Source organism: Gossypium arboreum, chromosome 5 (genome assembly GCF_025698485.1).
Source record: "Gossypium arboreum isolate Shixiya-1 chromosome 5, ASM2569848v2, whole genome shotgun sequence".
In the NCBI taxonomy this organism is placed as follows: Eukaryota; Viridiplantae; Streptophyta; class Magnoliopsida; order Malvales; family Malvaceae; genus Gossypium; species Gossypium arboreum.
Genome location: NC_069074.1, coordinates 18198735 through 18213941, shown reverse-complemented (window position 1 = coordinate 18213941; position 15207 = coordinate 18198735). Strand labels below are relative to the sequence as shown.

At 31.2% G+C, this 15207-nt stretch overlaps 1 protein-coding gene and 1 non-coding gene across 3 annotated transcripts; one reads left to right on the top strand and one right to left on the bottom strand.

The window, feature by feature from the left end:
• Positions 1–10712: 10712 nt before the first annotated feature.
• Positions 10713–13957, bottom strand: LOC108450565 (UDP-glucuronate:xylan alpha-glucuronosyltransferase 2). Of its 2 annotated transcripts, none has more exons than XM_017748245.2 (3): positions 13656–13957; positions 12910–13543; positions 10713–11978 (listed from the first exon to the last, which is right to left on the bottom strand). In XM_017748245.2, the coding sequence occupies exons 1-3, from the start codon at positions 13851–13853 to the stop codon at positions 11035–11037; spliced, it is 1776 nt and encodes a 591-aa protein (XP_017603734.1). In that variant the 5' UTR covers positions 13854–13957; the 3' UTR covers positions 10713–11034. The 2 variants fall into 2 exon arrangements, with proteins under 2 accessions (XP_017603734.1, XP_017603735.1); XM_017748246.2 differs by having other exon boundaries at positions 13651–13784.
• Positions 12708–12780, top strand: TRNAR-CCU (transfer RNA arginine (anticodon CCU)). Its single transcript has one exon. It is a non-coding gene; the product is annotated as a tRNA-Arg (tRNA).
• Positions 13958–15207: the final 1250 nt, after the last annotated feature.

The window sequence follows — 15207 nt, the reverse complement described above, 5'->3', positions numbered from 1 at the left end:
AAAATACATAAATAAAATAAGCTTGATTACATAAGCCAACGTCGTGATAATAAATTCAACTGACTCAAACACTAGTAATTTAAAAAATTCTCAGAGCTTCATTCTCACAGAAAAAAAAAAAGGCCGCTTAATTCATAATTAAAGCATCGATTTTTCAGAGATTAATGAAAAGCTAATTAATAAATGTCATTCCAGAAAAAAGAAAAAGGAACTTACCCGTATTTCCCAAACACCAAATGATTGACAAAGAGTGAAAAGTAAGCGAATGATATTTGAGATTCAGAAAATCAAAGAGAAACAACTCCTTAATAAATAGAGAAGGGGTGAGGAAAATTTACGGCTAAAATTAAGAAAATGAAAGAAACAGAAAAAAAAGCCAGAGGGATCACCCGTGCCTATCTATTTCTCGTCTCTCTTTTTCTTTTAACAATTCAGTTCCTCTCTTCGTCGATATATTTTTTTAATTAGTAGTTGTATAATCTATTAGTATTATTTTAAATTTTGAAGTGGAAATTCTGTTTTTAAACTAAAGGAGTTGGCTTTGAAGGAGCAGAATTGTGTTTCGGCCAAAGGAATCTCACATGATAAGTTGTTTTATTTTTCCAAAAAAAGGTGATTTTAAAATTTTAGCCACATTTCGGCTTAGCTCAAACCTCAAATCAGTTGGCTTTCCCAAAAAAATAAGAAGGGAAAAGGTTTGGATTTTTTTTTTTTTTTTTGAAACAATGACGAGGGTAGGAGAACGCTCAATGACCGAAGAGCCTCTAATGCTGAAATCGAAAATCAAATCATGAACCTTATATCAAAATAAAATTGTAGAGTTATGTCTTGTATTTTTTGAATTTTTTTAATTAAATTATATTTTTAATTTTTTATTTAAATTTTAATTAGTGTAAATTATTTTAATATTAAATTTTTACTTAAATTTTAATTAGTGTAGGTTATTTTAATATTATTTGATCTATGAATTTAGCTTATAAATAGATTTTTTTCATATTAGAATATTAGTTTTACAAGCTTTCGGAGGATTTTGTATTTACGTTTTGAGAGTTCTTATTTAGGGTTTCAAAGTTTAGTTTTATCTCCATCTTTTGTATTCTTTATTTTTGTCATTTTAGTGAAATTATTTGTACATATGATTTTTTATCCTCTTCAAATGGGGTTTTTCACGTAAAATATTTGTATTCAATCTTTTCAATTTCTTCATTATTTTACTTGTTTGTTGCTTAATCGGGTTTATTCCCAACAAACTAGTATTAGATATAGTTCGCTTTTTGCAATCAACCTATTCAAAGATAGCAACAATAAGGTTTGATAATATAAATTCGATAACATCACAAATTTCAATCCGTGGCAAGTTTCGATGACGACAATTCTAAGTTGGGGCAATCTTGAGAAAATTCTTATAGAGAAGAAGCCTCCAAACATGGATAAATCAAAATGAGATAGGTTAGATAAAAAGGCTCTATCCACGATTCAATTATGTCTAACAAATAATGTGTTGCAAGAGGTTTTGACAAAGAAAACAACATTCACATTATGAAAAATGTTAAAACTCTCTACGCGTGTAACACCCTGAAAATTTCTACAATAAGATATTATCCTTAATATAGTAAAATAAGGAAATAAAGTGACAAGAAGAGGAAAATTTGAGTTATGTCACTGGGAAGTATATTATGACATATTGATTCAAGAAAGGACTAAATTGTAAAAGTGAGAAAAGTTTTGTGGCCCAAGAGTAAATACTCAAAATTTGAGGGATTAAAGTGTAAATATAAAAAGTTAAAGGACTAATAGTGCAAATATTTTAAGGGTGGAATGATCTAGAAACCAAAGAAAATTGATGAATTAGGACCGAATTGAATATGTGAAGAATTATGAAGGACTAAATTACAATTTTACCAAATTAAGTGATGACTCAAGAATGAAATTTTAAAAGATCACAAAGGGAAAAATAGTCAATTGGAAGAGAGAGAAATTTAGAGACAATGATGATGTTGGAGATATTTTAGATAAATTAAATAAATAAATATTAGTTTATTAATACTTTAAATCGATTTTTAAATGATATTTTATTATGTTATTATTATTTTATTTATATATATATATATATATATATATATATATATATATATATATATATATATATATGTAAGGAAAGAAAGAGGAGGGGATCACCTTCTCATGCAACTAACGTGAGAAGAAGAAGAAGAAAGACAGTTTTCCTTTTTTTTTAATTTGGTCCTTCCACAAAAAATTTACCATTTTCACCTAGAAATCAAAAAAATTTCCATAGCCATCAAGAGAGAAAGATGACAAGAAGACTATGGGGAGTTAGAATATCAAGTTAGATTCAAGAAATAGAAGCTGGAGGAGAGAGAAAATCAAGTTAAAGATTAAAATCAATGGAACAAGGTAAGAACATTAAGATTTCAATATATTTTTAAGATTAATATTATTGAAAAAACATGGAATTGATGTTAATGTAGAGTTTTCTTATATATGGTATGTTCTTGATATGTTAGTGAAGAGAAAATAAGAGAAAGTAATGAGAAATAGTGTAGAGAAAGAAAATAAGGGTGTTATAAACATGATAAATAAACATCTTGTACTAAAACAGTTTTGGATAGCAGTAGGCTAAATTTTAAAAATCACCATAAATTGTGAAAATAGAATTAGAGTATGAAAAAAGATATGGAATTAAGCTTATTGAGTCTAGTTTCTTATAGAAGAAACGGTGTAGGCAATGGAATTGTGAATCATGAGATATAATAAATTTTGTGAGATAAGGTCAGAATGATTTTGGGTTCCCCTATTCTGACTTTGGAAAATCATAAAAAATTGGAGAAAAATAATTAGGTTCTTAAATTTATATGTTTAAAATCCTGAATGAGTTTATTTTCAATAAAAACAAACTAGAATATCATCCGAATCGTGTACAATGAGATAATTAATTTTTAGTAAAGAAGGGTCGGAACTATCAGACAACAGAATAAGGGTGACTTCAAAGAATAAACTATACTTATTGGCTAAACCAAAAATTCTGAAAATTTTATGGTAAGAATAAAAGTAAGTATAATTTCATGGAAAATTAGCTAATCTTAATTTCTAGTTTTTTAGCTCAAGATATAAATAATTTAGTGACTATGACGCAAATGGACAATTTTGAATATACATACAAGTAAATAGTGAAATTATTGATAATGTTACTTGTAGCATGTTATATAAATTAAGGATGTGGAATGGAGAGGAGGAGGAGGAAAATATGTATGAATATTCAGCTAGCATGGCTAATTTGTATGTTTTAGGCTCAGGGACTAAATTGAATAAAAGTAAAACTTTGTAGGTAATTTTGTAAAAATGTTAGAAATGACCAATTTGCATGGAATGGATTATTTTATTTTTTAAAATTACAAAATTGAATGAAATTATTAATTTAGCTCAAGATTGGGGAAAAACATGTTTTAAAGATTAAATTGAAAAGTGTTGAAATTATGGAAAATTCTGATATTTTATAGAATTCATGGGTTGTTATCAATTTGTATGAGAATAACTGCTGGAAATAAGGATTAAATTGCAAGAATTTTATTTTTTTAGCCTAAGGATGAAATCGTCATTAATTAAAAGTTTAGGGGTAAAATGGTAATTTTGTTTAGAGCATTAATTGAATGTATTAGAACATGAAATAAATGAAAATGACGATCAAATTTATTTATAAAGATCCGGATGACTCGAATACGAGACTTGAACGTGGAAAAGAAAAGATATCGGATTAATGAAATTATAAACATGAATAAGCAACGAGGGAAGTTAGTGTAACTTCAATTGTATTTTTAAATGCATGAAATATCGATATAATGAATCACCTGATTTATGTTTATGGAGAAATGGAAAGAGAATGATATTTATCATGACATGTAAATATGTGATTATCTTTGATACGTTGATACAAGGAAATTAAGTAAATTGAGACGAGTAATAAATTCAAGTAAAACATATCAAAAAAAAATAAGTACTCTAAAGGACAATATGTTTGATTTTAATTAGTTCCAAATATGAACGTTAGATGAAATGAAATATCTGATGAATAAATCGGTAACTCCGGTAATGCTCCGTAACTCTATTCCGGTGACGGATTTGGGTTAGGGGCGTTACAACGCGGCTAAGTCTCTAGTTAATCGATTAGTGCTGAAACAACATTTATACACGTTCTACATGAACAAATGTGAGCACCTTAGAAATTACATCAATCAATTTATTACTCTTTTAAATGATTTAAAGAACGTTGAGGTTCAGATTGACGATAAATATCAGGCTATGCTATTATTTTGGCTCTTTACCCCATTCATACAAGTCTTTCAGGGAAACCTCGATTTATGGTAGAGGTAATCTTTCATTTGAGGATGTGAAGAGTCATCTGTTGAACAAAGATAGACTTGACAATGAGTTTGGTTCGTATAGAAAGTTAGACAAGCAAGCATCAATTTTGGTAGCATCAAGGAAGCTAGACAAGATATCGCTATTATAAAAAGTTAGGTCATGTCAAGGTAGATTAATGCATACAACGAAACAAAATGACTGCTGAAAGCAACAAGGAAGATTTAGCTGGTGCTAATTTGGTTATAACAAGGGTGATGATTTATTATTGGTGTTAGCAAGTGAAAGCTCCGAGCTTACATTCGAGTGGATTCTAGATTTGGGGTGTTTTTTCCACATGTGTCCCAACAAGGACTAGTTCTCCACATACAATTCAGTTGAAGGTAAAGTTGTGCTCATGGGGAATGATTCACCTAGTAAGGTAACCGATATTAGTATTGTTTAGATTAGGATGTACGACATGATAATTAGGACACTATCAGATGTCAGACATGTGCCTGACTTAAAGAAAAATCTCATCTCATTAGGAATTTTGGACTTGTAGAGCTGTAGAATTAACATCGGGTCAAGCGGCATTAAGGTATCTTGTGGGACTCTCATTTTAATAAAAGGTAAAAAGATTGACATTCTTTATGTTTTAGAAGGATCAACGGTGATTGGTGAAACATGAAGTTCCTTGTCTGTTAAGGAGTCGAAGTTGACTCATTTGAAGTAGAGACAACTTAGTCATATGAGGGAAAAAAGTATGATCGTTTCATATAAAAGAGATTCTCTTTTGGGTGCAAGTTTTGAAAAGATAGGAAACTTGTAACGGTCTAATTTTCAGTGGTGTCGGAAATGGTGATTTGAGATCACTAAATTCGACAAATAAGATTGAACAAGATATTAATTTAATATTTATGAGTCAAGTAAGAATTTAGAAGAATTTGTGAAATGGTGAAATTAGTGAATTAAAAGAATTTATTAGGTCAACGGGTCAAAAATGAGGTATCGAGACCTCAAAGTTGAAAATCGAGCTATAAATATTTTTATAAATATTTATGGAGTGTCATTGAGTTAGTATTAAAGTTTCGTTAGAAAATTTTAACGTTTGGATGGCTAATTAATTAAAAGGATTAAATTGAAAATAGCACAAAATTTGTTAAATTGTGAGTAAATAGCTTAAGTATTTAAAAGATGGATTTAAAGAGCAATTAGACCCAAAGGTTAATGACTGGACGGTTTGGGTATGAAATAAGCAAGAAAACAATGTGAACAAAGGGCAAAATTGGAAATAGATAAAAGTTAATAGTTAAATAATGATGTAATTGAAAAATCTAGACATTTTCATATTTTCTCACCAAAACGCCATAGAAGGTCCGGAGAAAGCTGGTTTTCATATTTTTACATCATATCAAGAATCCAAAGAAGAACGAGGAAAAGAAAAAGTTGCGGAATAGTCCTTAAATTTCAATATCTTCTACAAATTAGCGGGTAAGTTCATATGGTTGAATTTAGATGTTTATTTGTGAATGATTGAAGTTTATAATGTGTTATTATATACTGAATTTGTTGTAGGATTGTATAGATTTTGTTAATGAAAGAATAAATGTGGAAATGCAAATTAGGAAAACGCAGGATTGAGTACGTTCAGTATCGTGACGTGTGATGAATTGACGGATAAGACCATGGTTGTTCCATGGCAAAGTGTGAAATGTAGGTATGGTATCATCCATCTTGAGTTGTGAAATGTAGGTATGGTATTATCCATCTTGAAATGTGAAATGTAGGTATGGTATTATCAAATCCATCTTGAGTTAAAAATGTACGTATGGCATTTCCCATACCGAGTTGAAAAATGTAGGTATGGTATTTCAATGAGGAAAACCATACTTGAGTTGTGAATCGTGGCATTGAGCAACGACGTACTCAATTTCGTAAGCCGTTTCCTAATTTGATTATAAGAAATAAAGAGAAGTGATCCAAATGGAAGAGATTGAGTAGTTATTCTTGTTGAGCTCAACTATGTGAATTATTATAACAATGGTTGTGAATCGCAGGAAACTTTAGTAAGTGTTTTGGTATTGTTTGGAAATATTATGTTTGGTAAGCATTACTTTTAACCTATGAACTTACTAAGCTTCAATAAGCTTACTTGTGTGTGTTTAATATTTTTATGTAGATTGACTTGAAGTGAAGTGGGTAGATCGGATCAACACAACAAAGCACACTATCCAGATCAATTCGGTAGCTTTTGTTTTATGTTTGAAGATTTATATGGCATGTATAGAGTTTAAATGAAATGAAGTAAAGATGTTATAAACTAGTTAACAACATTTTGTACTAAAATAGTTTTTGGTTAGTAGCAGTAGTCTGAGTTTGAAAATTCACCATAAATCATAAAAATATAATTATAGGTTGAATAAAATATGAAATTAAATCTTATTGAATCTAGTTTCACATAGAAGAAACGGTGTAAGCAAAAGGCTTTCATATCAGGAGATATTTGAATTTTTGTGAGACAAGGTCAGAGTGATTTTGAACTTCCCTGTTCTGATTTGTAAAAATCATTAAAAATTATAAAAAATTAATTAGGAGTCATACTATATATTTATGGATTCCTTATTGAGTCTATTTTTAATAGAAATAAACGTCTTGGTTATTTGAATTCTTTACATGGAGAAATTTGGTTCGTAGTGAACAGGGGTCAGAGCAGCCGAACCCTGAAACAGGGGAGACTTCAACTAATAAACTGTACTAATTCGCCCAACCAACAATTTTAGAAAAAAATTAGTAAGTAGATATATGAGCCTAGATTTGGGGAAAATTTACGGATTTAGATTTCGAGTTTTGTAACTCGAGATATGATTTTTTTTGCATCTGTAACGCAGTTGGACAGCTTGTCTGGAAAGTGTGATATAAATTGTTTGAATTTGTTTAAGTGCTCAAATAAGTTTAGTAATTCCTCGTGCTCGACTCCGGCGACGGTCTCGGGTAAAGGGGGCGTTACAAAACTACGTTCGTGAAAATCAAACCTGAGTCAGTTTTGATTTGGAATTGCACAAATGAAGACTAGAAGTCTTCCAGCTTCTAAGCACAACTTTGACTCAGTTAATATCTTGCATAGTTCAAGATAAGCTCGTGGTGGGCTTTAGCAAAGAAGGCATTGTGGAAATACGTGTTAGGGTGGAGATGTGCGAAGTTATGCGTCGTATTTTTTGGCTTTTCTTTTCCCAATTAAATTATGTTTTTAGTTGTTATTTTAATTTAAGTTTCTCACTTAAACTCTGATTAGTATAAGTTATTTTAATCTTATTTTACTTATGAATTTAGCTTCTAAATAATTCATTTTTTTCACCTTAGAAAAATAACCCATTACACATTTAGGTATTAGTTTTTACAAGCTTTAAGAGGATTTTGTGTTTATGTTTTAAGGGTTCTTATTTTAGGTTTTGGGGTTCAGTTTTACAAACGTTATCAGGAATGATTGGGCGTAAAGCGTCTGTAGGTGGCTTTTAAGTCCGCCGTCACATCCCAGGGCTCAACCCTGGACAGGCTGTGGAAAATACCAAGCTGGAGTACGGTAGGGGCAGAGGGAATTTCTAGTGGAGTGGTGAAATGTGTAGAGATCGAAAAGAACACCAATGGCGAAAGCACTCTGCTGGGTCGACACCGACACAAAAAGATGAAAGCTGGGGGAGCGAATGGGATTAGATACCCCAGTAGTCCTAGCCGTAAACGATGGATACTAAGCGTTGTGCGTATCAACCCATGCAGTGTTGTAGCTAACGCGTTAAGTATCTTGCCTGGGGAGTACATTCGCAAGAATGAAACTCAAAAGAATTGACGGGGCCCCGCACAAGCGGTGGAGCATGTGGTTTAATTTGATGCAAAGCGAAGAACCTTACCAGGGCTTGACATGCCGCGAATCCTCTTGAAAGAATCTTTTGTACTCTTCGTTTGTGTTGTTTTAGTGAAATTATTTTTACTCGTGATTTTTTATCCTCTTCGGAAGAGTTTTTCCACTTAAAATTTTTATGTTTGATCTTTTCAATTTATTCGTTATTTTATTTGTTTGTTGTTTAATCGGGTTTATTCCCAACAAAAACAGTTCGAGATTAAAACTTAGATATTATTTATTAAACTAAAATTTGAATTTTAAAATTAATTATTATACTTTTTAGTCTTGAATTTATATTGTAAAATTATTTGATAAATTAGTCAAAATTAAATATTGAATCTTATTATATTATTGGATAAAAGTAAATGTTAATGTTTAAAATGATTTATTTCTTAATTTTAAACTTATTAATATAATATTTTATATTATTTTAGATAATTTGAGAAAAATTAAATATGGAAATCTGAATAGTTTTTCTAAGAAAGGTAATTTATTTGAAATATATATTTTCAAAATAAAATAAAATAAACAAATCTGAATTAAGGGATAAATAGCTATTTATTTTCTTTGAAAATTTTATATTAACTTAAAGAATAAATATAATTATCATAAAAGGATTAATATACATATTAAACATATTAAGCATCTCTGCCTAAGATGCAATCAATAAAATACAAACATTAAAATTTATTAATTAAGCTTTTGATTAACTGTTTCATAGTTTATCAGTAATGTATTGAATTAGTAGTTAGCATAATTGATGAATTTTGATATTTGAAGATTTAATTAATTTTTTTGAAAAATTTGAGTGATTTATTACATCCTTTAGCTTAAAAATTAATTAATTATTAAATGCATCCTTAGAAACAAGGTTTTCTCTAGGTTATTTTAAGTAATTGGAGGGATCGAGATTTGTGTGAGAGTTTGGAGATAATAGTGTCAGTTGATGCGTGGAAGAGAATTTTATCCTGTAAGTGGCAATAGAAAAAGTAAGAAACTGTGATTGGGTTTATATCAAATGAGTATTATTTTCCTTAATTTTCAATTTAATTATTAACCCATTAAAATTATTTAACTATATTTATATTCATTATAATAATATTATTTTTGATTATATGACTATAAAATAAATATTATTTTATTTTAAAATGTCACATAAAAGAATTTAATAAAACATTTCAATTATATTAATAATTAAATCTGGATTTTAATATCTGAAAAATTAAATAAACTAAATTCTTTTCAATACAACAAATGAGGATAAAAATACATAAAACTTCTTATATTATAGTTTGGATTGCATTTGTCTCTTTACTAAAAATATTTTTCAATCATGTTATAGATTTTTGTACGATTATTTGGTTTCTCAAATATGTAATATTGTAAACATTAATCTTTTGCTTTAAAATCCTCTTCACTTATTGTGTTTATGGATGTTGTTTTTTCGAGATTGATAACAAAAACTTGATTTTGATTTTCAAACTTAACAATAGTGGAATATGCATAATTTTATATGCACTCTACAATATCTGATATCTATCTATACGATATATAAATGCAAGTATGCATGCTCTCTAAATAAGATTCCGTATATATACAAGGTTTGGTTAGGTGTACCTACATTAATCTGCTCAACCAAATAGCACATTTTGGTTCATTAATCACCATCATTTGATCTAATTCTTGCCTTGCACACAAATAATCAAGTTTCTTGTGACACTGCTTCCCTCAGGTCAGTCTGTCATGGTGGTTGAGACTAGCAATCAAACAAAAAGAGAATTATTAAACCAAAGGCCGCTGCAGTCCGTTACGGAAAGGGAGCTCATTAATTTAAACTTCTGTTTGCAGCAAATTCTAGCCTTTAATTAATATCCATTGTTCTCCATTGAAGTCTTCCGTTAAATGCCTCAAACTTGCATCCCAAAACAATCCCATTATTTATTCCTAAATATGTTCAATCCTGATTACCCTAAGTTAACATCAGATGACAAGTTTTTTGCCTCTAGATAAATGTATATAAACTGGTTTCCAGGTAAGTGTTAAATGGGGTAGATATTTAATTTTTAAACCACTTCTAGAGGATCTTTAGCATGTATGTATAAGATTGGGATTACTTTACCAAAAGTTAAACTTCATAGTAACATAATAAATATATTTTTAAAGTATTGTTGGTCAGTAGTAGACGGACCACCTTACATCAAGTTTGGCATTGTATTCTTAGGGTGTATTCTATTTTAGTTTTGAGATTTTATCTTCTGATTATACAAAAAGTCCAAGTATTTAAATAGGCAATGAATTTATAAAGTGGGAGCATTTTAGAGTAATTGAATAGGTGAAGTCATGATAAGCTAAAGAGTTAAATATGAAAAGACTCAAATTCTTTACCTATAACATATAAGCCATTAATGGAGGAGTATAATGAGAGACGGAGACATTTCAAGAATATAATATTAAATTTATTAAAAAAAAGATATATGTACTTTAAACAAACAACACTTTACAAATTTTTTCTCCATAAAATCCATCATTTACAACTACATTATATGTCAATTTCAATGCGAATTCCCAGAGGAATAAGAAGCATCAAGTAAATTCTATGCTGCATGTATTATACAAAGAACTTAAACGCTGTAATCAATGTCTGCTCATACAAATAATATGGTAAAGCTATGAAGGCATAAATTATAAGGAAAACATCTCAATAATGTTCCTACAAAACCAAATTAACAAAAATATTCATCAGAAAAGAAAGAAAAAAAAAGAAACAATCACAAATTCTAATTGATCAAAAAATTTCGCCTTGGGTCTGTAATATTTATCTTCCAATGCTCATCTTGGAACCCTTCCTTTTCAGCCATTTTCCTATCCCAGTCCAATTCAATCTTTCTTCGCTCTGTCAACCCACACTGCTGCTGCAACTTCTCATCCATGGCGTCATAAAACTTCCACCATCTTTGGTGTGCCACATCGCTGGCGTAAACACGTTGGTCCCCAATGTCCCAGTTACAATCGTAATCCCTGTAACAATGCCAAGGCTTCAACCCCAAGTAATGAATGGAGTAAACTTTGGGTGGGTCGGCTGCAAAAAGCTGGCTCTTTAAACCAGTTTCAACGGTGCTGTTGGCCCAGAAGTTCTTGAGAAAGTTCACTCTCCTCGGCAAACGATGCCACCAAACGAACACTTCATTCAGAAAACCTTGGTCTCCTCCATTGTACGAGAATATTTCCTTACGTTTGTTCATTAAAAGCTTAAAGGTGCAGTTTGATGGCTCGATCACCATAATACCCGAATTGAAAATCCAAATATCGTTGCCTGTAGCCGTCATTTGAGGGAAATGGAAAAGAAGATCAATGTTCTTTAAGACAAGGATGTCTGCATCAATGAATATGACCTTGTCATAATCCGTTATCTGCCATAGCCTGAACTTGCTGTAGTTGTATTCATTGTAGGTGCCTTTTTCGGCTCGAGGGTTTCGAATTCTTTTGATGAAGCGCAGTTGCCACCCGGCCGCCTTGAGGGAGTCGCGTTTTGGCTTCGTGATGGACCGGTCTAGGAGAAGGATCAGGTCACGGTTGGTGCCGGTTTTTAGGAGACTTTGGGCAAGGGTTATGGCACCACAAACGTAGGATTCAGATGAATGGAGGACTGTGACATAGGCTTCACGCTTGGCGGCACTTGTTGCCTGTTGGATCTTGGAAACATCAAATACTTCGTCGTTTCCTAAAAATGTTTATTCGTTTTCTCACCATTAATGTATAATTCATGGAATTTCAATCAATTTTGGGTGCTTAGTCATCACCAAACTGGACTAATTAGTGCTAATCAAATTTACTGCTGCAAGTAAAGATGAGTAATAGAATGACGCATTGCTTACAAATAAAGGAAAATATGATGATATATTGAGTTAACGTTAGATGTACAAATATGCTATCCAGCTTTGATTGCGAATGTTGAACTAAAAGAGTTAATGCATGTGACGAAAATTGGTTGCATTTACAATGATGAAAGATTGGAGTTGGTATCCATAGTGGGAATCAAAGATACATAGAAATGAAGAGGGAGAGGTCCCCCTTCGACTTTTAGTTGACTAAATTGATTCCTTAGTCATAACTAATGAAAACAATTAGCAGAACATATAATTCATTTTTTTAATTAATAATTATGGAAAAAAGCAGTGGAGCCAAAGACAACAAAAGCATAACAACTATAACTTAGACTTTGTCAGCAAGCAAAATCAATTTACTTGGAAGTTGGTGATGGTGTCAACATCAATTGTTTATAATAGTTCTTCTTCTTTATTTCATACTATTTTTTCATTCTTTCGTTTTCATGTCCCTACTTGTGATCTTCAACTACTTGCAGAAAGTTCAGTTATTTGATAATGAAAGTTGAAAAGTTGAAAAAGGAAAGTAATTAGAAGTAGACTAAAACAACATGCCTAAACATCGAGCGCCTGTAGCTCAGTGGATAGAGCGTCTGTTTCCTAAGCAGAAAGTCATAGGTTCGACCGCTATCTGGCGCGTTTGTTTAGCTCTTAATTTTTATATTCTTTTTAGAGCTGTCTATGTCTTCCATTCCTCAAGCAATGCAAGCATTAATTCATACATGAGGGAAAGAAGAAACAGAAGTAGGAATTTAAGATGAAGCATACCTTGTCCCCATAATGGCAAAGCCAGATTGCAAGAACCAATAGGCAAAGAAACCTTTTCTTCTAATCTTGTTATTTCGGGTTCATAGTACCACCACTCACCTTCCTGTTTCACCAAATCATTGCATCGAAATACCTCCAACATTGGCCTGCACTTGCTCAGGAACACCACTTTCGTCCTCCAATTCCAATCCCTCTTCCCATTTTTAACTGCCAGATTTGCCACTATCAGGTGAACTTGGAGCCTAAACACGTCCCTAGCCCATCCGTCTACTGGGTACTCACACGGCAGTTTCGCCACTATCAAGTCCAAGTCATCGTATTTGCTGAAATCCGGCATCGGTATCTCAGGGCATATTGGCCCATCGATTTCTTCCTCTTCGTCAATCCATTCCGGAAACAAATCTTTCCATACGAAAAGCTCCGACACTCGCTGGAAATGGATTGGGATTGTCTCTCCATGTTTCTCCCATTCACTGTAATCCTCATCTTCAAAGTTCAACATCCCAATCTTAACTCCACCTCCAATCTCATCTATGAAACTTGGCACTTCCAGCATTGTCAAATTCCTCTTTCTCTTTGGTTTCATGGCTTCAGTTTCTTCCAGGACTGCCTCCATCTTCACCCCTTTCTCCACCTACAACAATCGTATGAAATAAGACAAACAGATAATATGATATATAAACATATCATAATCATACATACATGCAAATCAAAACAAAAATGGAATTTGAGTCAGCTCACCTTACCTTGTGATGGCACTCACGCAAAGAGCACCTAACAAGCGATGCCGCATTCTGGAAATAAGCTGAAGACGAAGGGCGCAAAAGAAGGGATGCATAGATAACCAGAAAGAAAGCAAGAAAAACCAGGTTGATTCTAATAACCAAAGCTTTTGAAGGAGCTGCCTTGATAATCTTTTGAAGACCTAGTCCCAACTCACCCATTCTTAAGCTAAGGTGTGCTACCTCAATGCGACCTCAATATATATATATATATATATAGGTGTATATTCTATATGCATAATTATAATAATTATAACTACCTCTTTTATAGTTCAATAAATTAGGATACGAAAATTTTAGAGTAAAATGCAAAAGAAATCGAACCATTTAAAAAGCTCCACCTGTCGTTTCCTTCGTATTGGGTTTCCTTGTTGATAAAGCTTGTAATTTACTACCATCCCAGTCTTAATCCCATGCTGTTGGAAACAATTTCCCCTATCTTCCCAACATACCCCTCCTCAACACACTAAACTACAAATTTGTACGGTAAACTAGTACACCAGTTCCAATGGAACTTTAAATACCCATTTTTTTTTTACTTTAAAATTTCATGTTTTCAGAAAAAAAAAAAGAAAAAAAAAGAGTTAAATACATTTTTACGTAAATATTACTTATGATATGTATGTGCACTTATAAGCTTATCAAATTCATTGCCTCAAATATTTCCTTTCTAAATGAAAGCATAAAATCGTTCGGAAAATCCATCCCACCAATAATGATAAAATTAAAAGGTAGCGGCAACCGCTTCCCTACTTTTTCGGACCTCTTAATTTGTTAACTTTATTTTGGTACGTCATTTGTTGACTTTTTTTAGGTACAAATAGGTTTTAATGGAGCATATAAAAATTATGAGAATAAATAAAGCCAAATACAAGGGATAAAAGGGTAGGAGACAATTTTCATGAAATATTTAGATGAATAATAATTTTAGCAGGCCCTCCAACAACTATTTGGTTGCCCTGTCAACTTCCTACGTGCTCTGAAATGTCACTTGTAGCCCTTAGAAAAAAATTTGCTCGCCATGTTCTACCAATATCTGCTTCTTTTTTACAGTTGGTCACTTTTCTTTTTTCTTTTTTTTTAATTTAAGGTTGTATTTTATGCGTATATATTTATTCATTTTGAATTAATTAAAATTAAATCGCTTATCATAAATTAAAATATTTTAATTTTTATCATGGTTATTTAAATTAGATTACATCAATTGGATTAGGAGGCGATTATGGGTATTAGTCTTTATTTGGAGAAAAGCATTTAAATGGTCGGAGAACTAATATGGATTAATTGAATTGAGTGATTAAATTAAATATTTTTATTTTATAATTTTAATAATTTATTTAATCGAACTGATTGTAAGCCAAATCATTTTGATTCTAAAAAATATTTTTTATAATATCAATAATTAAATATAAAATGCTTTATTTTATTTAACAAAATCACTATAGTATAGGTGAAGTAATAGGCTCAAAATTTAGGTTAGCAATCAATATTTATCAGAACTCATCCGAAATTATTA